Below are 26,275 nucleotides of genomic sequence, written 5' to 3'. Positions count from 1 at the left end.
CTCCTCCCTCTGTTTACATGGCGCCGGCCATCTTGTTCTAATATGATGAGGACACAGCTGAAGCCCAATTTATACTTTGTCACACTGTTGCTTACCAAAAATAACGGATTCTTTTGGCAGATTTTTGGCAAACAACATAGTTGTGCGACAAATTATAAATATGCTGCTGAGACTCAAGTTCTAGTTCCGTTATAACAGTTGGTAACTGAGCCAGACATGTAAACTGATTCTGAATTCCTCTTTCCTCTGCATAAGCCTTTTCAGTTTGATTTCTCCTTGCAGGAGTTGAATAGAATTGTGAGTAGAATCTTTAGTGACTCATGTTGAAATTAGAATTTGTGTTCTAATGGAAAATCTTTGTGATGTACAGTGTAAAGTTTTTTTCTTGCTTTTTTAATTACCATGATTGTTGGATGGATAGAAATTATAATATTCAAGTTATACAATGTCTCCTCTTTGGCCAATTGATTCTGGAAGACATGCCATATGACTTTTATGGTTCAACAGCCTTTATACAATAGGACATGCTTCCGAATCACATTACCATGGATTCACTATTTTTATATGTTTAAAAAATCCCCAAATCCAGATGTTTGATTCTTTGTCTGCCTTCATTAAGGGTGTAAAGCAATGTGATTTGAATGGTTCCTGACATGACAGACTTTCAATGAAGAGAAAACAAAGACATATTCCTTTACACAATACGTAAACCCTATACATATTTGACCGGGGTCCCATGGCTGATGGCTCTGCACTGTCTCCTTGTATTTCCATCTACACCAAATCTCTTCTCCGAAAATAGAAGATCTACAAGCTCACAGAGTGTTTGTTGTCTTGCGACGTGTTGTGAGCTTGTAGATATCCTATTTTCACAGATTGTTCATCCCAGAATAGGGTAATGAGGGTTCAAGTTGTAAATGACTCATGGATAACCTTTGGGGGTTTGACTAAATCCAGGCATAAAATCTATTGGATAAAATGTCTACCATTGTAATATTAGGATAGTGCTTTGGTGCATCCACAGGAGCACTGACCATTGCATTTAGGGGATTGTTCCTCCCTGATCTTCTGAAATGGTGGGAAATATATTTTGATTGGTCAAAATATAAAATGTATTTGTGAAAATGTATTTCCAGGGTTAAAAATACAGTACGTATTTTGCTGTAGAACCATGAAGGAAGGACCACGACTCTGTCCACTAAAAAACATATTAAACAGTAATGGTTCGGACGCTCAGACCATAGTCAGACAAAAAACTGTATACTGTATGTTCCGCTGTACGCTATTTATATGGTATATCTGTGAGCATCTTTACTTCAGGGACATAACAAATTACTTTGTACATACATTTACAGGAAAGATATTTTGTAAGATATTGAAAAACAAAAAGACATTTTCTTTTGTCAGCATATTAAAGACTATAAAATTGAGAAAGGAGTAAATAACATACACACCAGTATTAGTTCATCCAAAGTATAGGTTACACAACATAAGCAAATTACATTTATAAAAAAGAAATACATGCACATATTATTACACACAATAGGAAGGAAATGAGTCTGCTGTGAACAAAGGCTTATCATAATTCACAAACGTATATCTCCTTTCCTAGTCATTCTGCTGTTGTCTGTATTTTAAGTTGACCCTGCTATTATGACTATAGTGATGAGAATTGTACAGTCATATACTACTCAAGCAGAACAAGTAGCTTAACATAAAGATTAGTAAGACAATTTGTGTTGGAAACCAAATAAAAATACACAAGTTGCTTTTTTGAGGATAAAGGCCCATTCCCTCTGGGTCAGATAACAGATAAAAAAAATCTCTTTCTCCAGATGAAAACATCTCTTTCTCCATTCAAGTGGATGGTAAGATACAGATACAAAAAAAAATATATATAAATATCTGTGACAGATATTCTTTTTATCTATATCTTACCGTCCACTTGAATGGAGAAAGAGATTTTTTCTATCTGGAGAAAGAGTTTTTTTTTTATCTGTTATCTGGCCCAGTGGGAATGGGCCTTAAGTCTCTACGAAAGGGCCAATGTGACAACCTGACTGTAAACTCTTCTCTTCAATATCATAATACTTTACAACTAAAACCAATCCCTCTCCAATTCAGTATTGGACTCGACTTAAAGGTGACCATATTTTCATACAAAGCTCTCCCAAAGATTGCCTTACAAGGGATAAGGGATATAAAATGTAAATGGAATATCCTCCTGATTGTGCCATAACAGAATAACAGTATGGCTACTCTGTAATTCTACTAAGCCTAGGTAATATTACTAATTTTAGAGTGTACTCAAAGTACTTTATTACAGTTACTTCCAGAAAAGTTGTTTTACAGAACATTTACTTTGGTATGTCTCAGTGATTTCAATTGTCATAACTATCTAAAATTACACTGTTGATTTCAGTATCGATATCTAATTCTAAGTGCAGAATGCTTTGTAAATACCCTTTTTTTTCACATGAAGTTTTTTATCATTTCACATTACTATTTCACAGTTAGGACACCTCAACACATGGACTGAAATATAAAAATACACTTAAGGACAGGTTCATAAACACAAACAAATAAGATTTGTGATTACTTCTAAACACAATATTTAAAGTTGTTTCATCTTCCCCGACTCAATGACAATAATAGTGCCCACCTACCCAAATAAAAGGTTGACACCCAGAAATGTCCCAAACAAAGTAAAATAATATGGGCAGACAGACAGGTCCCCAGTCATACAAAACAACACACTTATAGTTGGTCATCATAATAAGTAATGATTGAGAGGATTATTATTATTATTGTAACATTATTATGGGGGAGGATCATCATTCCACATGGCATTTAATCATCACATGGATCATTCAACAAAACAATGATTACAGTATCTAACAGGTGCATTAAAGTTCCTTCAGTCTAAACAAAAGTTAGTTTGGCCTTTAGTGTGAAAAAAACACTGAAGGCTTAAAAGATTAGCATTAAAACACATGTTACTCTATACCAGTGGTTCCCAAACCTTTTAGCTCAAGACCCAAAAGAGAAATGTTTGCCCAAACTAGTGAAAACAGCTGATGTACAAGCTCAAAACGTGTCACGCCGCATTGTGAGCTTGTAGATCGGCTATTCTCACTACTTCTTAAACATTTGTTTTCTAATTTAGGGAATTTCTTAGATTTTCCTTTTATTTATTAATTACTTAGAGAAATGATTGCATTTCTTTTTTTAATTAATGAAAAAACGACCCACTGTTTGGGAACCACTGCTTGGCACGGGCACTCCCTCTTCTAGCGGCTCACTCGAGCACGCCTCACTCTCAAGGTCTCGCTGTTGGCGCGCCTACCTGTTTGCGTCCGCCAGGCCGAAGGCTTGGCCGAAACAATTTTCACCCTGTGTGTGTGTGTGTGTGTGTGTGTGTTTGTCCGGCACCACTGGACCTAGTGGTGTGAACCTATGCACGCACAGACACTCCCTGGAGGCCAGAGCAGAACCCCTGCCCCAAATCTTTCACAATAGCCCATTATAGCGGCACTGGGAGGCAGATTTTTGCAAAACACAATTTTGGATATTGCTCCTACATATTTTGTTCAAATATTTTGCATTATCTCCATAGTCACGTGATCAAGATGGACGTGTCCAATTTTTCATATTCCATACTAATTAGCTTCCAAAGTTTACAGGAGTTGCCCATTTTGAACAAAATGCTTCAAATCATGAACACTTTGCACGCACATCCCCACAAGGCAGAGGAAGAAATGCCATCCTTTTCACATTGTCCAGTTATAGCGCCACCAGGAGGCCAATTTTTGCTAAACATGTCTCTTGCCATTAATCCTAGAGATTGTGTCCAAACATCAAGCAAATCGATTATATCCATAGTCATGTCATCAAGATGGCCCTGTCCAACTTTTCTTATTTCATCCTTGTTTGGCTAAGATTAACTTCTACGATCTGGCCAGGCGGAGACCTTTGTACGGCATTCCCAAGCCTTTATTTAATAGCGTCAGGGGAGAGAGACAGGAAATGACAGGAGAGAGACATGGGGAGAAGGGCCTTTGCTGCATATGCCTTGGTGAGCTGCGCAAAGAATGAGCTTTCATGGTATGCACTCTAGATGAGCGCACGCCTGCCTTGTTCATGTAAAAAGTCATGTACATACTGTATGTAAAACCATTCTTCATTAAGCTTCCTGTCCCTCTGGCCCATGCAATCTAGCACTGACTGCTTCAGAACATTGAAGCAAGTGATAATTGAACTGTTCCATCCACCGTGCTTGTCAATTTGCACCTGCCTTCTTTTCAAATTATGTAAAAGCAAATGCATATAAAACTAGAACCAGTGCTCTTCCGAGCACAGGTCTCTGCCAGTTCAGGAAGGTTATTGTGTCCTCCTGGTGGAGCTATACCAGGCCAATGTGAAAAGTGTGGCATTTGTTCCTTGACCTAGAGAGAATGTGCGTGCAAAGTTTCACGGAAAGCGCAAGCTGTGTTCATGATTTGAGGCATTTTGTTAAAAACTGAGCAATCCTGCAAACTTTGGAAGCCAATGTTAACCAATCAGGATGGAATATGAAAGATTGAGATACTTGTGATTTGCGGGATTTTTGACAAAAATCGGCCTATGGTGGGGCTAGAACGGACCCATGTGAAAGATGTGGGGCAGAGGTTCTGAATTGGCATCCAGGGAGTGTGTGTGTTGCCTGGCTCCAGCCCATAGACCCGCCCACTCTCTGAGCGGACTGGTTCTCTTGGTCTGGTGTTGTCATATGACGCTTAACTTGATATGGTATCTTGGCGTACCAGCCAATGAAATCAATGCAAGACGGAGGAGGGGGTGGGTCTAACTTTTGAAAATCAACAGAAACAGTGGAGGGGGGAGCTCAGCCAAATCTCTTAATTGCTCCCTTTGAACTTCAAAGGGGGGTTGTGCACACCTCGTTAGCATCATAAACAACGACCTGTTTGATGCCTGTCATAGAGGGGAGGGGGAGGGGGGAATGTTTTTGTGTACACACAAGTCAAACACAACCCCTCCCACCAGATCTCTTGTGATTGGGAATTTCAAATTTCAAATCCCCTCCCCTTTGAAATCTCTTGTCAATGGGACAATGTCAGACTCAAGCTCAGCGCAGAGTCTGAAATCAGGCTAGTGTGTGTGCACAGTTTGGCTGCGACCGGGCCAACGGCGCCGGAGATTAGCTGGTAACAGACGGACGGACGCAGGCACGCATGGACACACGGACGGACGGACAGGGTGCAAAACATAGTCTCTCCATGCCTTCGGCCTGGCAGAGACAACTATTCCTTATTAAGTTGAGAGTGAAAGAAAACGGGCAATTCTCGCTATTTCTAAGTTTCATTAGTTTGACTAAGGGTTAGTGTTTAGGCATAGTTTTACTGAGGTTAGGGTTTGGGTTAGGTTTAGGCATAGTGGTTAACATTCACCAGGTTAGCATTCACCAGCGTCGGCAGGTTAACATTCACCCACGTCGAACAAATGTCGAAATATCAACACTTTCCCAAAGAAAACTAGTGATCCCTACCATCAAATTATATGCAGCTGTTCCATATTCATTGATTGTTTTGTTGAGTGATCTGTGTTCATGATTAATTGAAAGGAGATTTAAAACCTACCGGTTTTACATTCACTGTAAAATATACAGTACATCGTTTTTTAAGAAAGTTCTACTTGCTTATACATTTAAGTTTATATCTGGAATTTGTGAATATCCAAGAAACTATCACTAACTATCCCTGTTAGTATTTGCAATAATTTTGTGATTCCTATGTGAAAGAATTTGCAAATACAGAACAAACTAAGTGCATCTTTTGCATACATTAACATACATATTTATACTAACATTACCCACTGCCATCATTATCATCACTGCTATCATCCAAAGTAATACAGAAGGGTTCCAAGTACATCAAAAGAGGTTTGTGCTCCTTTTCTTATAATTCTGCCATAAACAAATTCAGGCACCTCACTATAGCATAGCTTTAGCATTAAGCCACTGACATAATATTGTCCATGCCTGATGAAATACATAATTTACATCATAGTGATAATTCGAATTCAAAGTACAGTGTATTAAATAGCATAGACTGTGTTACTAAGCAGGGCTTTTCACTTGCATGAACAAGCATAATAATAAAATACTATTCAACATATTCCCACTTCATGGTATCTTGTAACATCAAAAAATATAACTTTCCATAGAATCAATGTTCAGTGTAAACTGACATAAAGAAAGAAGGAAATGATTGAAAGTTACCATCAAATGTCCCCAAAAAAGACAAACATAAAAGATGTGTGGGGAAATGCACAGCTATGGAGTACCAAACAATTGGTTGGTTTTAATGCATTTGTTCTTTGGCTGAATGATCCTGCCTCGAGTTTTAGAGCAAACTCAAGTTTTACTAAAGAGTTCGAGGTTTGCTAAAAAGTTCATGCATGGCACTGACATGAGTGGAGTGTCTGCACAAGCAAAGGGCGATGTTTTCTGACAGCTTGGTCCGGTTCCTGTAATAGTCCACTTTCTATACTGTAGATACTGTAGTATGTTTGTTCATTAACCTCTGGATCCCAAGGTCTCCAGAATTTCATCGATATCCATGTCTGGATGAGGACTATTAGAATCACACACACACACACACACACACACACACACACACACACACACACACACACACACACACACACACACACACACACACACACACACACACAGTCTGTGTATTGTGGAAGTAAGACAGTAAGATCATGGTATGTAATGTGAATCATACATTGCACATGCACAAAAATGCAACCTACTCATTGAAGACCACAGGAAGTGACTCTGCCGCTCCCACCATGTTCTGCGAGAAATCGGCCCTGAGGGAAGACAGACAGTTCAACACATGAACAAAAACCTTGGTTCTCACAGAAGCGGGTGAAGACCACGCATGCAGTATCACAGGTAATAATGCTGGTATCGCCGTAAAATACCTCGTTTTCAATAAACCATTGTAGCGGCATGAAAACCAGTGTTGCCAGATTTTGTGAGAGAAATAAGCAACCAGGTGTAAAAAAATAAGCCCCAAAAAGTGATATTATCTAGGCCACACGAGCACTTTAAAACTATACGCATCACCGCATCAGCTACTTGAATTTGCCGATCTACAAGCTCACAACAAATAAAACGCAACCAGCAACTATCAATATACAAGCAACTTTACGGAAATCAAGCCCAGAGTCGCTTATAATTAGCAGACATGGTAACACTCGGACTGAAAGACCTGCAAAAAACACTCTCCCCAGTTCGGTGCGGTGCGGTCTGCGGTGGCATCGGCGCCTGTCTCTTCTCTCTCTCACCCTGAACGCTACAAATGGATTTAACAAAATATTCTTCATGCAACAACAACACATAAGGTTCAGAAAGGATCTAATGCAACGTGTTGCACCTGTGGGCTTTAGATTAGCTGTGGACTTGTTCGCTGCTCAAAATACTTTTAATCATCACACAACGACGAGAAACTAATGATGATGATGAACAGCTTGTTTCTTTCGGAACTCCCCTAGTCCTGAAAGGAGCTGCCGTTGAGAAATCATTGCATTCGCAGGCAGCCAGCCATGGTCACAATGCGACTCTACTCTAGCCTAAAAAATTAATCCCCTAATGCAAGGTGAAGCTGTATTTTATTTCTACTGTGTATCCCATTCACATTCAGATTTCGTTTTCAATCCCAAATACAATGCTTTAACTGTTATTATTGGCTCATTACGCACCTGCTTGTCAAAAAAACTTCAAAAATCACGGTATGCGTTTTCACTGTAGGGAAATGTGTATTCTCACGGTACTTTCAGCAAAAATTACTAGGTAGTTTGCCGTAACATTTCGGACGCCAAAACTTCCGGCACACAAAATAAGTGGCCGTTTTAACATGGCGTGAATTTCAAAATTGCCATAATTTTTTTTTAAACTTCCAGAAGTTTGACTGTGAAAACGGGCTCTTAGATTGACAAACGGCCTATAGGGAAACAAATGAAGGAAGCTTGTGAAAGTTCAATGAGGAAGATGTTTTCTCTCATACTTTATCTTTTTCTGGGGATTTCCACTATGTCACTTATGCTTTCCAAACGCTGTGAAAGCAAGTGGTGTCTCAGGTGTAATCTTTCCATTCAACGGTATCCGGGTCACTCCTTTAGGTGCTGCAATTTCCACTGAAATGAAAGGAATTTACCGCATCTCTCCAGCAACTGGGCCGATGGTCTTCTGCATATTATGTCTCATTATGTCTCATACCATACGTTAGTCCAGATTCTGCTGCCATTCTCTCAGATCAAAAATCTCTGAAGCCTGGAAAACCTATAGGTAATTACTGCATATAGCTAGTGGTTGTCTGGTTTCTCCATATCGTTAATTCAAATTATTAAAATTTCTGTCTACAGCCTTCAATGACGCGTGCTTCCAAATTGCACTGCACTCAATCTGCCCTGCACTCCGTCCTCAGTATTTTCTATGAGAACATATGCAATTATTATATTTATACTTCTTATACAGTTCTTATGTAGTTATTTTAGATAGCCTTTTAAACCACCCTTCTGTTTGCTGAGCACTGCCAGCAAACAGTTCTGATGAATTAACATGCTAAGGTGTCTCATCTTTCTGCTGTTGCAACTACTGTTGAGTTAAAAAAAAAAGAAGAATATTATGGAGAAGTAAAAATAGAAATAGCATTGAATCATCTGTGCGGTGCAATTTGGAAGCACGCTTCAATGATAATTTAGCCTTGGCTTCGATGGCTCTCTAGCCTGTCATTGCTGGGGGTTTAACTTTCCATCACTGTCAAATGCTCTTTCATTTATTTATTTATTTTATTTTCTGTGTGCTTTTTATGTTATGTGTTTGTTAATTTTCTGTGCCATTTAATGTCATGGTTGTTGTCCAGTTATTGTTTGTATTTGTGAAACTTAAATGAAAAACATTTGATAAAAAAAATCTAATTTCTGGCTCATGCATCTCGTTTCTATTCTTCTGTTATATTCAATATTATGTGATTTATATAATTTGTTGCGACCATAGGTCGCATTTAGTATGAAAACCTGCAGATCATGTGCGTGTGTCACGCCTCAGCCCCATATATTGTGTCAGTCTCATGTGGCCTATGTCATCTCCATATTTGGGAAAATATGGCGACATTTTGTCCAACCGCGATGCAAGTCACACTTGAAAAAAATCCGTCCTTGTCCCTTTTATGCCCATATATGGAGATCAATGATGTCATCAATATTAAGCCCATATCTGGGAATGCCCATATATGGACATATTGTGTCGGTCTCTGTTGTTTCAGCGTGATCTCGTCCTTAGGGCGTCTTACTGGTATTCTCTTCAGTATTATGTACTGTAACTCAATCAAATCTCAGATCAGATCTCTAGTTATTGAAAGTTTTATGAATCATTTTTAATAAGTTAATGGGCTTTTTTAAGGCTGCATTTGAAGAGTTCATTTGGAAATGTGAAAGCATGAGTGCCAGGACTTTGTACCATTTAATAAGTCTATAAGGGACATAAGGGAGAGGTGGGTTTGATCAAAACTGTAACTCACATGGGGTAGTGATGGTGTTGGGGCTCCTGAGACATCACATTGGAAGCAGTGGGTGAGGCTGCACCTGCGCCTGCCTCCCTGTGCGTGGACACACACACACACACACACACACACACACACACACACACACACACACACACACACACACACACACATTGACTTTTATAATAGTAAAATGAGTGTTACATGCAGGGGTAAAATATGAGCATAATTTGACAGTAGTTTCTTACGGGACCACGTTAGTCCGGATTGTAAACCCAATATAGCCACGGCTCGATGGTGGGGTGTCATCTACATAAAGAAAGCAGAAGAGAAATTAATTACATTACATATATATATACACTGTGTGTGTGTATATATATATATATATATATATATATATATATATATATATATATATATATGTTACAGTCAGTTTGGGTAACTCAGTCAGATCGTGGTAAGAGCGCTTGTTTTGTCGTTCACCAGTGCCACACACCAATCACCACCAAATGGCGACAACAGCCATTCACTAGTGTAGGCGCTGACGTCACTCGTTTGCGACTCTCTTTCGTTTATTTACTAGCCTAGCTCGGCAGTGTTTAGCCATTAGCTTACTATGCCTTACTCTAACCCTAACCCTAACCTTAACCTCAGTAAAACTATGCCTAACCCTAACCCTAACCCTAACCCTAACCCTAACCTCCGTGGGGTGAGGTGCTATCATTCCTGCCGACGCTACGTTGTTGTGGCTCAAAGCGACCGCTTGTTCCGCCCGCGCCGCACGACGAGCGCTCCGTTTCTCGATCTGACTGTTTCTCTATCTAACCGTGACATATATATATATATATATATATACTCCATTGAACATGGCTGATACCAACAACAAGCCTCCAGTATAGTATGATGTGTATGAATAGAGGATAGTCACCTGTGTAGTACTGACGGAACACGTCATTTTTAGGATATTCCGGGTACAGAAGTGTGATGCTCTCAATGTCTCGGATACGATCACCAAGGCAACGAATCTCAAGGTCTCTCTTGGTGAAGGGCTGAATGTTCTGGATCTTCTGTCCTCCATCTAAGTAGAAGAAAGAGTGCATGTCATATGTGTGGACAAGACCGTGTGAGTGAGTGTGCGTGCACATGTGTGAGTGAGAGCGTGCGTGCATGCATGTGTGCGTGCGTGCGTGCGTGCGTGCATGTGTGCATGCGTACGTGCATGTGTCTGTTTAAGCGTGTGCACCAGTGAGTGAGTGAGTGCGAGTTGGAAGATTATTTAGTCATTTGAGTTTTAAAACTGTAATATGCTCTACACTTTGTCAGCAACAGTCTAGACAAGAAACCTATGTCCATTATGACAAAGTATTTTAAAACCTGCTGAACAGTCTGCTATAAATTCCACAAAGGGCCCACAAACACTTACTCTCAGAGGCAGCCACGTAAGCAATTGTGATGCCCCCAATCTCAGAGTCACTAAAACGCAGTAAGAAAGTGCCATTGGGTCTGTCTTTGAGAATCAGGTGGAGGTGCTGTTTCCCAATGAAGCCAAATATCAACCTAATAGAGGGAACATTATATTCATTATTATATATATTATTATTCATTAAGAACAACCAGTGGTGGACAGTAACAAATACATTTAGTTGAGTTCTGTACTTCAGCAAATTGTTTTCAAATGTTTTTGGGAAACAAATGTTTCAAATATTACCTGTATTATTCAGCGCAAGGTCACAACTTGTAACTGGTGGAGCCACTCACCCATCACTCCAATAGGCCTTTAGTTGTCTCTTGGTCAACTCCATTACTCCCTCGAACCACTGCCAGAATGTGAATGGCCGCCCGGGAAGAACCTCCTGCGGAGAATTGGCGGTTGACAGGAGATAGAATCAGCTTTGTGGAATGCGTGCAAATGAGACACAGATACAGTAGATGTCTGCATGTGACTGTGAGTGTACACAGTTTTTTTTGTAAAGTAAAGCCCTGCTTCAGCCCACAACCCACAAGAATGTGTGTGTGTGTGTGTGTGTGTGTGTGTGTGTGTGTGTGTGTGTGTGTGCGTGCGTGCGTGCGTGCGTGCGTGCGTGCGTGCGTGCGTGCGTGTACCTTATTAAACTGGGTCCAGGACACTAGCATGTTGCTGTAGTCTCCGGAGATGTCAGGCTTGTCAAAGATCTTCTGGGCCAGAAAGTGCTGATTGTACTCGTCTAGGCGTCTGGGTGTTCCCACCTCCGACATGAACTTACTGTTGAGGGTGACGCACATGGCCTTCCAGGGAACACGCTCCGGCACCACGAACGGCATCCTGTCCTGATGACATGGTGAAGTGTGTTCAAGAAGTCCATTCACACTGAGCACTATAACTATGAAACATCTATAAATCGATGGTGATTGATATAGTTATAATTGTCTTTATAATTATCCAGCCGGATGGAAATGTTGCTTTAGCCACCTAAACCCCGAAAACTATTACTAAAAACGAAAAGTATTGACATTGACAAATGTTGTTTATTAATATCTATACCTGTATTTTGTGTATGTAGTTTCACGTTTATTATGTTTACTGTTCCATGTGCATTTCACGCGCATTGACTGATTTATTTTACATTACTAAATAAGTATATCTTAATAGCCAGTGAGTAAACCTCTGAATGAAGCGAATTGTGACATAAGAAAACAGGAAATGCGCTGGAGTGGTTATGACTCAAAAGTTGTTGTGGTTTGGTGCATTTATTGTGCTGTATGTCATCACTTTAAGAATCAAAAACAGCCCCCCATACAGCAGGGGTCGGCAATAGGCGGCCCGCTGGCCAAAACTGTCCCCTTGGAAATTATTTCTGGCTCCTCAGATTATTTTGAGAATTATGTTTTTTTTTTTTTATTATTATTATTAATATTTTTTTTAAACAATGCTGGACTTTACAGTCCCACATATACGCTATCGTAGCTATAATGTCCAAATAGAGAACGCATTCGGATCAGATGCTTATTCAACGTAATCATGCTGAGAGTGAATAGCAGCAGCCGTGTGAGTGGCGGTGCTGCAGCTGCTTGCTGCTGCTGTGAGCTTTTACCTGTGGTCAAAGTGCGTGGAAACTAACTTTGAAGGTGCCATTCCATGCTTCACGCTGTCTAAAATGATTTCCTTTCCAGCAGCCAAAAATGTCACGGCAAAGCCATTGTGCTTATTGCTTCTTGCATTGATGAGCCCAGGTAGGATAAACGCATTTTCTGTCCATATTCCTCTATAAATGCCCCTTTCCACTGTTTCCTCTTCTTTATGCTTTTGGATAGTGTTCATGAGTCATTTCTCTTGCCAACTTGAAGCAGATAAGGCTGATGTTTAGCGTTCTCAAGCAGTCTGTCTGTCTTTCAGTTTCTGCACAAGCAGTCGAGCAGCTGCGATCGCTAACGACCAATTTGTCGACGTGCTGCGGTGTTGCGCAACTTGCGAGATTAAGTGATTTATTATGAATCATGCTTGTATGTGATGTTGTAGCCTACGACTGGCAGCAGTCAGCAGAGAAGAAGGGAATAATAATTATGAACATAAAAGTAGGCTAATCATTAAAATTATTAAAGGCTCCTCTGCATCAGTCCATCAATATTTGCAAATCTAAAGGGTGTACAACGGCTCGTTTTTCTATATATATTATTTTCTTTTTATCATAGAAGCCTATGTCTTGTAAGGCAGTCTGTCTTGGAGTTCCAGTAACATTGTTTAACTATGAATTTCTTAAATTAGCCTTTGTATATGCTCTGGCTCTGGCATCTGGCTCTGGCATCGAATGCCTTAGAAAAAAATTGGCCCGAGTTCAAATCTAATTGCCGACCCCTGTCATACAGTATCTCTGTGTACAAGTATGTGTGTTGCATCAGTAGGCATGCTGTGTGGGAGAGGCATGCATGTGATGCAAGAAGCACTATTTGTTGCAGACGGTGCTGTATATCCATTTCAAATTTAGCAAAATTGCAAAACAGTGAATGACCATAAATGCTGAAACTTGTTGTTGCTGTAATGATTTAAGGGGGTGCATAGCCTGACAAGACGATATCCAGTAGCTTGGAGGGACAAATGTGCAGTGATTATATAAAGATAGTTGTCAGTGACGCGTGATTATGGATCCAACTGGGAAAGATGGATAACCACGCCCCGGACTCATTTTTGAAGCTTGTGATTGGCTGAACCGGACGTAGGAAGCGCTCCGTTGTAGTCACTTGGACCGCGCGAGGTGCACCAAAACCCAATTATCATGGCGTTTATCGTGCGCTTGCCCAGGCCTTACGGCCTGGGCATAAATAGAACGATTGCATTCACCACGGCTTCGTAACTCGCGCGGCGCTCCGCCGGCCGCGCGGCCCTGGCCCGCTCTTAGCGGCCACTCGCGCCTGCGGCGCTCGGGGGCGAAGAGCAGGACCAAGGTCCGCTGGCCTTCGCGCCGCTTGTAATGTCGTGGACAATAACTGAAAACGAGCGCTCTATGCCGTTTCCATCCATCTTTCCCAGTGGGATCCATAATCACGCGTCAGTGACAAATTTTGAAAATATATCTGTGAATTAAGGTCCTTGGCCTGCAAGAAATGACACAGATCGGCCCGACAGACAGACAGACAGACAGACAGACAGACAGACAGACAGACAGACAGACAGACAGACAGACAGACAGACAGACAGACAGACAGACAGACAGACAGACAGACAGACAGACAGACAGACAGACAGACACACACACACACACACACACACACACACACACACACACACACACACACACACACACGCACGCACACACACACACAGAAGTGAATGAAAGATCTCTGCCTGACAGAGATAACGACAAAAAGAAGGAAAGAGAGAACAGAATAGCAGCAACTGTACATGAAAATAGAAGAGGAGTAAACACAAGCTCATTTGAGACTCACTGGTTCAGAAAAGGCGCAGTCCCATATGATGGTGGCCAGGGCGTTGTGGTCTTGACTACCATGGACGATGATAACCAACGGCAGTGAGATGGTCTTTAATAACACAAATTAAACATTGTTGACAATCAAGACCCTTCCATCAAGATACATTTCTACTTGCTATAATGTTTACAATGCTATAATCTTTACTATTGTTTTTAAATGATTGCCTCGTTATTGAAATAGGCTATACAAATACATTTGTGTTGCCTTGCATTGCCTTTACCAATGCAATTAATTCATAAACAAAAACACAGCTATCAAAGCTACTATTGATGTAATGAAATGAATCACTCAGTGGCCTTGTGGTTGTAATGTCCACCCTGAGACAGGGATGTTGGCATTCAATCCCTGGTTGAGTCATACCAAAGACTCAGGCTACGGAAACAGGGGCTTATGGATCTATAGGCCGTCACACGGCTTGGGAACCATTGGTTCCCATGGCTACTTACTAGCATACATATCAAAACCACAAAGGCAATTAAAACAAAGGCATTCAAAACAACGAAAGAAAAATAAAGATAAAGAATAAACCTGTATCTTATATGGAGTTCCCCAACCAGTAATGGTGATCTCTGCCGAGAAGAGAAGTGCAAATTTCTCCTCGGTCACCGACTCCGAGCCTTTTCTGTCTGCTCGCTTGATTTTCTTTATGGACTGGAAGACATTAAATTAAATTAACTAAATTATGATACAGTATATCATTTACGTATATACAGTGTACTACTGGAGTGCACTACATACAGTACCATGTTCCTGAAGGTGGCACATGTACTCTTGGTAGTTTGGTTGTGTTCCAAGATTGCTGTGTTGTTGATCAGTTCCCCAACGTTCTCACTGCAACGTTATACATAAATTTAAATGTATTGCTCAAAACACTGGAGGCATATTCATAAAGAATGACAGCTGTTGTTCTGGGCCTGTAGCAAAAGAATGACTACAACTCTGAGGAGCACGCTTTTCTAGTTTCATTAGTATGATTTGTTTCTCCCTTTCATTGTGTTCATTACTTACGTGGGTACTGTGCCGAGTTGGCCCAGATTCCTGGCCTGTGTCTCAGTGATAATCTGTGCCTTCAGTACCACAGGCTTCCCTGAAGCCACCTTCTCCCCCAGGAGGAAGCGCACAGTAGTGGAGAACTTCGACTGTGTCTTGATGACCTGAGGTGGCTGCTTGTCCGCTATCAAACAGCTGAAGCAGACGTAAAGTATGGGGACATGCATCATGCACCGAGACTGAAACATTGGGTGGGACTTTCTGGCACAATACTAAACGGATTTTAATCATATCATACTTAAAGGACAGGGACCAAAGCCAAGATCCTTGGTGTAGTCATGGACCCAGACTTGAACTTGAATAGCCACATTAACACAGTCACAAAGTTAACCCACTATCACCTTAAAAATATATCACAAATTAAAGGACTTGTCCAAACAGGATTTAGAAAAACCTGTCCTTGCATTCATCTTCAGTACACTTGACTATTGTAACAGTGTCTCCTTAAAAAATCTATCAGACGACTACAGTTGATTTCAGAATGCTGCTTACTTACAAAGTGGAGCATATCACTCCAGTGCTTAAATCTTTACGTACCCTAGTGGTTTAGGCACATACTGTACCACATGCTCTATCTAATGCAGCCTATCAGCAGATTGCGGATTCAATTCACTACATGTCTCTTTCATCTTGTTTCCTGTCACTCTCCACTCTACTTTCCAAATAAACTAAGAAAAGCCCCAAGAATATCTTAAAAATTATAATAATCTTTATGTCAAATATAATATATATAAAAATATTACTGTTGGTCATAAAGGATTGAATGGTTCAGGGCCAAAATACACCTCTGACTTTGTGGGATATCATGAACCATCAAGACCTCTCAGGTCATCTGGGACCACATAACTGGAACAAACCCCCAGTTTTATGGGAGTTTGTCCCAGATAGGTGGTGCTGCATAATCACAACTAAAATCAGTTTCTGTTTGCTTCTGCCTTTCATTGAGATGATACTTATATTATAAATAAATAGATATACTACTATCTATTTATGTTTAACTTCTTTCTCTTTTCTTTTCTTTCTTTTACATTAATTCAAATGCCCTTTTAATGTGTTCCCTTTGCTTAGTGTTTTGTGTATAAAAAAACATTGAATTGCCGTGTTGTTCAAATGAGTTATACAAATAAACTCGCCTTACTTTCCACCACTGCCGATACAAATCTTGTGATTTATTTATTTTTACTGGTGATTTTATATCTGTCTTTGTGTTGTATGGACCAAGAGTCTGCAATAAGGTATCAATTCAATTCAAAGCCAGTGTGAATGAAAATCTAAGATGTATACTTCTATGCATTACCTTTGAATCAGAGACTGTAGAAGGTGCTCTAGCCTTTCCTCAAGCTCTGGCATTGGTTGCCCCACCAGCATCAATTCTTGTCTCAGTTTCCCATTCACCACAAGTAGTGTTTCACACCTCAAAGAGGAAGAGAGAAGTGAATCAGAACACAGAGACGTTAGAGACTGGGAGAAAGAGATACTGAGTAATACAAAGATAGAAAGTGACGGCACTGCTAAGCCAGTTCAGCAACATTAACACAAAAGGTATCTTTGTGTAGGGACTACAACTTAATCTATATATATTTCTGGTCATTAGTTTGTATATTTTGATATGTTTTGCTGTATGTATGAGGTGTGCCTCACCAGGTCTGCAAGGGGCTGAGGTTGTCATCAAAGGGGTGGCCAATGGTGGCCTTATGCTGCTCCCACCGCCATGTCTTCAGTCTGGTAATGAGAGTTGACTGACACTGCTCTAGATTGTCCACAGCCTCCTGCAGCAGCTGAAAGCGTTTCTATGCACAGCACATAATATATGTTATATCGTCGCTGTCTGGCAGAAACCTTGTATCTCCATAATTCAACTTTTTGTTTTCTTTTGGTAAACTAATGTCCTACTTTATCATACAAGAGTGTTTTGTGCTTGTAAATCTGCTATTTTCAATATTCACAAAAGAGATTTAAATATATATTTGTATAGTAGCAAAAGGTTTCCACTCGACTGCAACGATAAGAAATATGTTTTTTTGTGTGGTAATAACAACTGGCATTTTTTTATACAAAGTTGTATTCTTAAAACTAAACAGTTGTCAGCTTGCTCACCTCAGCCAAAGATTGCAATTGGTTCTCCTGCTGATTAATATTTCTTTGAAGATTTTGGCGTTCTGTGTTCTGTTGGTCCAATCCGTTCGGTGTGCTAGGCCCTAAGGAGACAGCAAGCCTCATATTAAAGGCTCAGATTGTTATATTGTTATTACTTGAATTTACCCCCCAAAAAATTATGAAAAGGCATGTTGTGCAATATGTGGCCCCTATCGTGGGAAATTATTAATGTCAGTTGTCTATGACATATCTATGACGTATGACTCCAATGACTTATCAAGTTATCAAGTTAAAATATTTCAAAAACTATAAAACATTATGTGAAAAAGAGTTAGTGGAGGTACCCCCACACTACACGGCAAGCCTCTTGCTGCAGACCCATGCCATAAAAAGGAGAATTATGCCATTGTCAAAACAAGCTAGCTCCCACTTTCTCTCCCAGCACCCAGGTGTAAAATAGGGCTGTTATATTATTGTCAAAGGGAAGTCCAATGTCCATTGCAAACAGAATCTTGTTTTAGCTGTCATAGAAGCCTACTATCATCTGAAAACTGATACCTGGGAAACAACAATGACTTACCTTGGAAATCAAACTCAAAGTTTGTTACATTCAAATTGAGTTGTTCTTGTCCGTCATGGATATTCTTTCGACAGTTCTGGAGTTCTTGCACCTTCAGAACTAGGAGGTCCACATCCTGCATATTTGGGGTAGAGGACTGCACAGGCCTGGGGGACTGCGGGTAGTGGGGCATGTTGACAGTCTGAAGACATGGGACAGCAATTACATATGTACATATGTTTTGTCAATGAATACTCAATGTCATACTGTAGTTCAAAAGTACGTATGTTTTGTTGTCATGAAATATAGTCTGCAATGGTACGTAATGGTAATTTTAAAATGAACCATCACTTGCATTTCACATTTTAGACTTCGCTGAGATTGTTAACCGGCGACTGATAATAAGAGTAATGGTTATCCATATTGCAGAAGATGCAATAATTCAATAACCAAGATTAAGCATCAGTAAGAAGGCACACATGTATTCCTAGTGTTCCTGTGATCCTAGAATGATCATAATGGTTCTTACAGCATTGTTGAGCAGGGCCTTTTCCTTCCTCAGGATGTCCCTGACCATCACCCCAAAGTTTAAAGGCTGCGTTCGGAATATGTTCTGTAAATCAAACACATCAGCACAAAATATCACTATGGATTATGGATGACAGCTGTATAATGTTCAATGCACTGTTTCGCAACTGGCGGTGGGGGGGGGGGGGGGGGGGGGGTCATCCTAGCCTTTTTTTTATTAACATGATACTGTCCATGATGCTGACATGCTACTGACGTGATATTGAAGTATACTGACCATAACACTGACATGATACTGACCATGATACTGACATGATTGACCATGATACTAACACGATACTGACCATGATACTATCCATGATACTGCATGATACTGACATGATATTATCATGGTACTGACCATGGTACTGACATGATACTGATGATACATGGCACCATGTCACAGGGCTGTGAGAGCCCGTGAGAGGGGTCTCATATGACATAAGCTCTTAGTGTTCTCGGGTTTATCCTTTTGACAGTGGTATGCAGCTGTGAGGTTTTTCTTTTTTGGGGGGTATATATGAACACTGTAAATAAGGATGTCAAAAGGCACTCAAGTAGCTCAACCAGTCTGTGCACATAGCCCCAAACATTTATCCATACACGGTAGGTTTGCTGAGCACCAAATGAAGCATAGCGTTAGTTTATGCAGGACACATGAGTCTCACCTGCTTCGGCTGTAATCAGTTGTCAGTCAGATCCTTTCCTATTCCTCATTTACCGATCTGCTAGTCATTACAGCACACTGTCATACTCCAATCAGAGCTCACGCCCAGTAAGGGAGGCTACTTTAAATATGGCGCTTGCATTCACTATAGCTCTGCTTGCCTTGGATCCGATGCTTTGGATCCGCTGCTGCTTAGCTGCCTCCTCCACCCCAGCTTCCACCTTTTGATCAGAGTCTGGCATAGGCTGAAATACTTGTGATTTTATGTCTGCTGATTCAAGCTAATATGTATTGCTATTGTACTACTATTACATTACTATGGGGGGTTTTAACGTTCACTGCTTCGCAGCTTGGACAAAATTCAGGGAACATCTTCCGAAAACCGAGCCTTTAATGCCAAGTTTAACTGTATTCCATTTGTTGCAATAAATGGTTAAATCTACTTTGATGTGAGTGTTCCTCACTAAATATAATTTGTCAGCAACGCCCTGCGGTTACACACATTTACACCTGACAAAAACCACAAATATCTGTATCTGTCTGATAACATGCCACATAGTCAACATAAGTGTCAGCGAATGCAATGGAACAGAAAGTGGAAGACCGTGATAGAAGAATGGCAGTAATGTTGGGAATGAGGAGAAGGCATCTTAATCCGATAATAATCCGCCTAAAGTTCAAAGAAAGGTGGGTGAGAACACAACGGGAGAGAGGAAGTCATCATAACATGTATTAACAACTTGCATCATTCCCCGACATGCAAGGCCTAGCATATTGTCACTGTCGGGCAGAAACCTTGTATGACTCCAAGTTTCAAATGTGTATGTTTTTTTCGTAAAGTAAGGCCCCACTTCACCATACAAGACAGTCGCACAAAACTAGTGAAAATAGCTGATCTACAAGCACACAACGCCTCGCACCGCGTTTTTAAAATGATACATGCAAAACGAACCACCCGACAACAACTATAGCCTGTATACTGTAAAATATCTGAACTCCTGACCATATTTCTACTGATGTGCATCAGCCTCATCTTCTCCACCACATCGTCTTTCTGCTGGGCCAGTGTGAGAAGGATGCTGATGATCTGCTCCAGCAGATGCTGTGCCTGTGCCTCCAGATCCACCTTATCCAGCTCAAAGTCCTCCCTGGACATACAGCACACAAACAGGCATGCATACATGCGCACACATGGACACAAACATGCACATGTAAAAGCGCACAAATGCATGCACACGCCCGCACACACACACACACACACACACACACACACACACACACACACACACACACACACATGTGCATACCCACATATGTCAGCACAGACAAAATGAAAAAAGGTATACATTAATAATGACCAATAAATACAAAAATAATAATAAAAACTATCATAGATACAAAATGCATATACAGTAGCCTACACATGAACGGGAATGTGCCTGTGTGTGTGTGTGTGTGTGTGTGTGTGTGTGTGTGTGTGTGTGTGTGTGTGTGTGTGTGTGTGTGTGTGCGTGTGCGTGTGCATGTGCGTGCGTGCGCAAGTGTGCGTGCGCGTACCATCTCTGTTCTTCAATCCAACTGGCCAAATAGAATCTGACCTCTATGGGAAATGAGTTTGGATAGAGGTCAGTGACAGTCTGCGTGGGCAGATACTGAAACAGCTGGTTCATCCGCGTCCACTGAGCCATGGTGAGAGAACTGCAGGACCAGAAGGCATGATGATGTTTATTTAAAAAAATGTAATTGTTTAACTACAGTATATGTTTATACAACAACTTGAGAATGAACAGGAAGAAAGTTATTATTGTTGGACTGCATTCACATGAGGCAAGCATCTGGAATTACAAGTGGGAAAAGCACTTGAAACAGTAAAACAGTGCCAAATCTGTTGCCGAGCAACAATGACAACACATCCTGTGAGATTTATTGGGTTTGCACATGTGGGAAGAACCACAAGTTGTTGACAACAAACAGCGCTATACCTCTTTTCACCCATCCATTTTTGCCACAAAGTGTCATACTTTATACATACCTTTTTGTCTATATTAACAGTACAGTATATCATTGCAGAAGCAAATTAATTCCCTGCTTTGCAATACAAAAGTATCATGTAAAAGTAGTAATTTGATAATCAGCAGTGGTTCCCTATGGAAACACAAAGGAGACTCTTTGTGTCTCCATAGGGAACCATAACTGTAGTTATCAAATCAAAGTGCATGTGTGCAGTGTGCACGGCACGCACACTGGACAAAGACAGAAAGAGAGCGGGACAGAGAAGTAGTTCTTTTTTTTTTTTAAACATCTGTTTATTCATGTTTTTCATTTTTTTTAAGCATATCGTCCGTACAAGAATACAAAGAACAATCGGGTAGACAAAACAATTGGACCACATGACTAAGTTGAAAAACCCATATACAGTACCAGTACAAAAGTTGCAGGGGACAGAGAAGCAGTTTGACGTCACCAGTCACCACATCAGACTGTATAAGTACTAGTAAGACACCTGAGGGTGGAATGCGACCTCAGGGTGACATGCGACCTCGCCCTAAAGGGCGAGGTCGCGCCAATTCTTGACTATCTGGCCAACCACAGCGTTTCTCTGACGATTCTAGTTGTTGTCATTCTGGGGGGAGTTTGTTCATGTTTTTGTGAGGGTATCAACCCTAGGAGACACGGGGAGAACATGCAAACTCCACACAGAAAGGCCCTATCGCCAACCCCACCTAGGGTGTGAGCGATAGGGCCTAAACATGGAGATGTGGAGAACACTATATATGGAGATAGTCCAGTCCATCATGTCATATGGGACTACCGTCATAGACAGTAGCCATTGTTAGGCCGGAGTCAATGGCTGTCTGTCTGACTGTCTGTACAGGAAGTGATGTCACATGACATACTTTTTATGCCCATATATGAGTCATTCTGTACCACATCTCCATGTTTAGGCCAAACAGGTTCGCTCCATTTCTCCATGTATAGGTCCAAATGCCCAACGTCGAGCTTGACAAGGAGGATACCGCACATTGTACCTCATCCACCCTTTCTTCTCTCTCCTTTTGGTATCTTTATCCTCCTCCTCCTTTTTTTCTATTTTATTCTTCTCTTTTTTTCACAGCCGCCCCCATATTTACTTTAGAAAATATATATTAAATTCTAAGAACGTTTCGAGTACCAGTTTGATACAAGAGCGAATAAGCGCTACACTTCTGGAATCCTGTGCGTCGACTTAAAGTCGGATCCAGGCCTAATAACTTTATCTAGCCGCCCCGTTGCCACCTCCTTGTTACATTTTCTTTTCTGAGACACATTGTACCTCATCCACCCTTTCTTCTCTCTCTTTTTGGTATCTTTATCCTCCTCTTAGTCTTGTGTATCCTTCTCTTTTGGCTACTGTCTATGACGGTAGTCCCATATGACATGATGGACTGGACTATCTCCATATATAGTGTTATCCACATATCGTGTAGCCGCCCCGTACAGGAAGTGATGTCACAACTCGCTGACATCACACTGACATCACTCCCGTACAGAAGGAAGGTTACGGAAGGAAGGAAGGAAGGAAGGAAGGAAGGAAGGAAGGTCACTCAAGCGACACGGTTTTTCAGAGTATATGCGACCTTCGGTCGCAATAATACTGCCACAGTGGAGCCACTTTCTAGTAGTGATGTGCATATCGATTTATATCCATATATCGATCGGTAACCTGAAAATAATATTGTATCCATACTTTTAGGAAAGTATCGATACCTATGTAAATATATATGTTTTCTTTTCTTTTCTTTAAAAAGAACTCTCCTCTTTTGGCTTTGACAGGGCTGTGTGCAAAGGCGAGCCAATCTACAAGTCCACAATGCGTCTCTGATTGTCTCTCTTTATTAAAATTAGGCTATGGAATAAAATAAGTATGAATCATTCATTTGATCATGCAAGAGGGTGCATTTCTCAGCACCCGCAGATGGCACATAAAGAAATAGACTTCTGTTGTGTTTGAATTAAGTTTTACTTCATACAATGTTTTATATTAAAAATAATATACAGCCGAAAATCAATAGGTTGGAATGCATATCAATCCTATGTGGTGTTTTTAAACGAATATTTGAATTTTGAAAGTCTTTTTTGGCCATATATATATATAACCATACTGGTGGTATCGGTATCGATATCGGCGATATTGAACCCAAAATATCGAATTTCTAAAAAATGGTATCGGCACACCACTAATTTCTAGCTGATGAGTCTATATGCTCATGTTTTCTGAAATATGAAAGCCCTGATAGCTGACGAGTGTCTGTCTGTAATTCTGCAATATTTTACTGCAATACTGCCTGCCAATTTGAGAATGCTAAATTAGCCAACAATATTTCAGTCCAAAAGACTCCTTTACTTCAATGAATTTTAACACACAGTATCTTTCAAACATAAAACAAAAAGTTTGAAAATGTGGTTAAATGTTGGTAGATCCTATCTTTGTTGTAACCATGCTTCTTGACAATACATTTTATAATTTATACCATTGGAAAGGCTGTTTATTTTCCTTTTAAATGGTGCCCCATTTGTAAGGAACACGTATGTGTTACACCAATGACAAATGGGTCAATTGAGAATCTTCTCTGCCAATGCCAAACAGTTTATTCTGCTGTTACTTACTATTATCTCTTGTTTTGAACTTCCTATAACAGGTGTCCCCAGTTAGCCATGGTACCAGTGGGGCTTCGTGTCTCCCCAAGTTATTGCCAAGAAGCAATGTTACAACAGAGATGTGATCTACCAAACACATTTTTGGCATTGAAACATTAGTCATGGTATAGCAGCATGCCAGAGGAATCGGAAGGTTAGTCCTGAACTCATTTTAGGCATAGCAGCACCATGACCTAAATAAAAAAGGCATTTCTGTGATGTTCCAGCTGCTATACTATTGTTCTGGCTCACAAAGCAGAACAAGCACTTCCCTGGAAACACCAACCTCTAGGGATCAATCCGTGGCCCTCACTACCACACTACTGTACATTAATGTAGGCCTATGCAATCAGTTTGAGACCATGCTGTGTAGGGACTTATAGGATAAGGAGGATGTGCTGAAGAGGCTTCCCGCATAAAGGGTGGTTTAGACTTGTTTAGAGAAGTTGGCAACAGGCAACAGTTATAAAAAATAAAATAAAAAATCATGCCAAAGAAAGTCAATCTGGTTGACTGGCATGAAAACGTTTGAAAACCTCTGATTTATCCCAACATCTGCATGGTATCTCTGTGGTCAACAAGCTATTCCTGTAGGCCTAAGTAGGCTAACATTTGTATTATTTTTTTAATTTATTTTTTATAAAAATGTAGTGCACCACACGATATTATTAGGCACAATAACAAAGTTGAAAGTGGACTTAGGCAACGCACATCGACCGATGGGTGCTGCTGAGCTAAGAGGCGTTAGTTCAGTGGTTCCCAAACGTTTTAGCTCAAGACCCAAAAGTGAAATTAGATGTTTTTTGACAGAATGGATAGGTCTATAGTGTGCGACCTCTATCCATTCTAAATAATAACAAAGTTGGCCTAATATTTGCAGTAGGCCTAATAATAATAAGAAATACGCTTGCCTTACCTGAATTTTCTTTTAGTTGACAAGTATCAGTGAACTGTAGGTCTACTGTCATGAAACTGTACCTTTTCCAATGCAAAACTTCTAATAAATACCTCAATCAATCAATCAATCTATCAATCAATCAATGTCTGACACCCCATCTGTGAAAGTGAAACGTGGGCTAGCCTCAACAGGCACAAGAGCAAACATAGCTTATTGATAGTAGCCTACTGGCGATTACATGAACACACTATGACAGTTGGTGGTGACTTACCGACTTCAGTGCACTTCACAGCAGACCCAAATGTAAACAAAAGGGAATGTGCACCCTATTCTATTGTCAAATGATCCTATAAAGTGTATGTTTTAATACACCGGATTTATTCACTTTAATAATAGGCTACCGGAAATAATAGCCTACTAAACACACTCGGGTACAAAAACACTTTAATTAGATCTCTATGAACCACCCAACAAGTGAAAGTAAACTTATAGCCAATCGCATGCATATCATAAAATAATCGCTTTAAAATACAAGTGTCACTTACCGCCTGGAAAGTAAGCGTAGGCTATTAGTTTCTTTTTCAAAACATTTAAAACATGTTTTCGCGTAGCCTATTCCTCCACAGCTTCAGTTTCATATGCAGGCTACTCCAGAAAGTCACAATATTCTATTGACTCCTGCGTCAATAATGAAGTCAGCGTTGTCCAGATACCAGCTAGAATTTGACCCACTGTCGTTTTAACGTCATAAATAGCCTGAGTAGTTGTAACATCGATTAAAAGTTTTACCCAGATAGACGTGCTGTTTCATTTCTCTACGACAGCACAGGACTAGAATACATTACTTCCCTATTACGATTACGGTAAACCCCGCCGCCCCCGTCTTTGGAGAGTGCAGCCCATTTCCTGCGCTTCATGTTCAAGTTCACACACGCGGGGAGACTCCTCCTGGTCTGGCCTATTGTATGCACCGTACGGGAGCAGCGCTGGAACAAGTTGGCCTGCAGTCTGCAGGTTGTTATCATTATAATTATTTCCATCATGAATTGAGTTCAAAAGTACCCCCCAATGCAAACAAGCCATTGCGCTTTCTTGTGGTCTTTAATCCTAGTAGACCAGAACTGTAGGATACTGTCCTATGGGCCAACTTTTCCTATGCAAACTACTAATAAAGTATTCAATCAATCAATTGCGATCGGCAGGTCGCAGTTACTATCAAAACA

General features: G+C 40.6%; 1 protein-coding gene across 1 annotated transcript; it reads right to left on the bottom strand.

The window, feature by feature from the left end:
• Nucleotides 1-1,992: 1,992 nt before the first annotated feature.
• Nucleotides 1,993-25,862, bottom strand: stat6 (signal transducer and activator of transcription 6, interleukin-4 induced). Its single transcript, XM_080732517.1, has 20 exons — nucleotides 25,598-25,862; nucleotides 21,035-21,175; nucleotides 20,481-20,625; nucleotides 18,773-18,856; nucleotides 18,265-18,445; nucleotides 17,685-17,785; nucleotides 17,229-17,377; nucleotides 16,885-17,001; nucleotides 15,546-15,722; nucleotides 15,281-15,368; nucleotides 15,066-15,188; nucleotides 14,493-14,585; nucleotides 11,676-11,879; nucleotides 11,331-11,425; nucleotides 10,996-11,129; nucleotides 10,501-10,650; nucleotides 9,821-9,881; nucleotides 9,591-9,668; nucleotides 6,817-6,876; nucleotides 1,993-6,632 (listed from the first exon to the last, which is right to left on the bottom strand). The coding sequence occupies exons 2-20, from the start codon at nucleotides 21,163-21,165 to the stop codon at nucleotides 6,575-6,577; spliced, it is 2,229 nt and encodes a 742-aa protein (XP_080588643.1). The 5' UTR covers nucleotides 21,166-21,175; nucleotides 25,598-25,862; the 3' UTR covers nucleotides 1,993-6,574.
• Nucleotides 25,863-26,275: the final 413 nt, after the last annotated feature.

Source organism: Nannobrachium achirus (genome assembly GCF_963921795.1).
Source record: "Nannobrachium achirus genome assembly, chromosome: 9".
Classification (NCBI taxonomy): domain Eukaryota; kingdom Metazoa; phylum Chordata; class Actinopteri; order Myctophiformes; family Myctophidae; genus Nannobrachium; species Nannobrachium achirus.
This window is presented reverse-complemented; position numbering and strand designations above follow the sequence as displayed.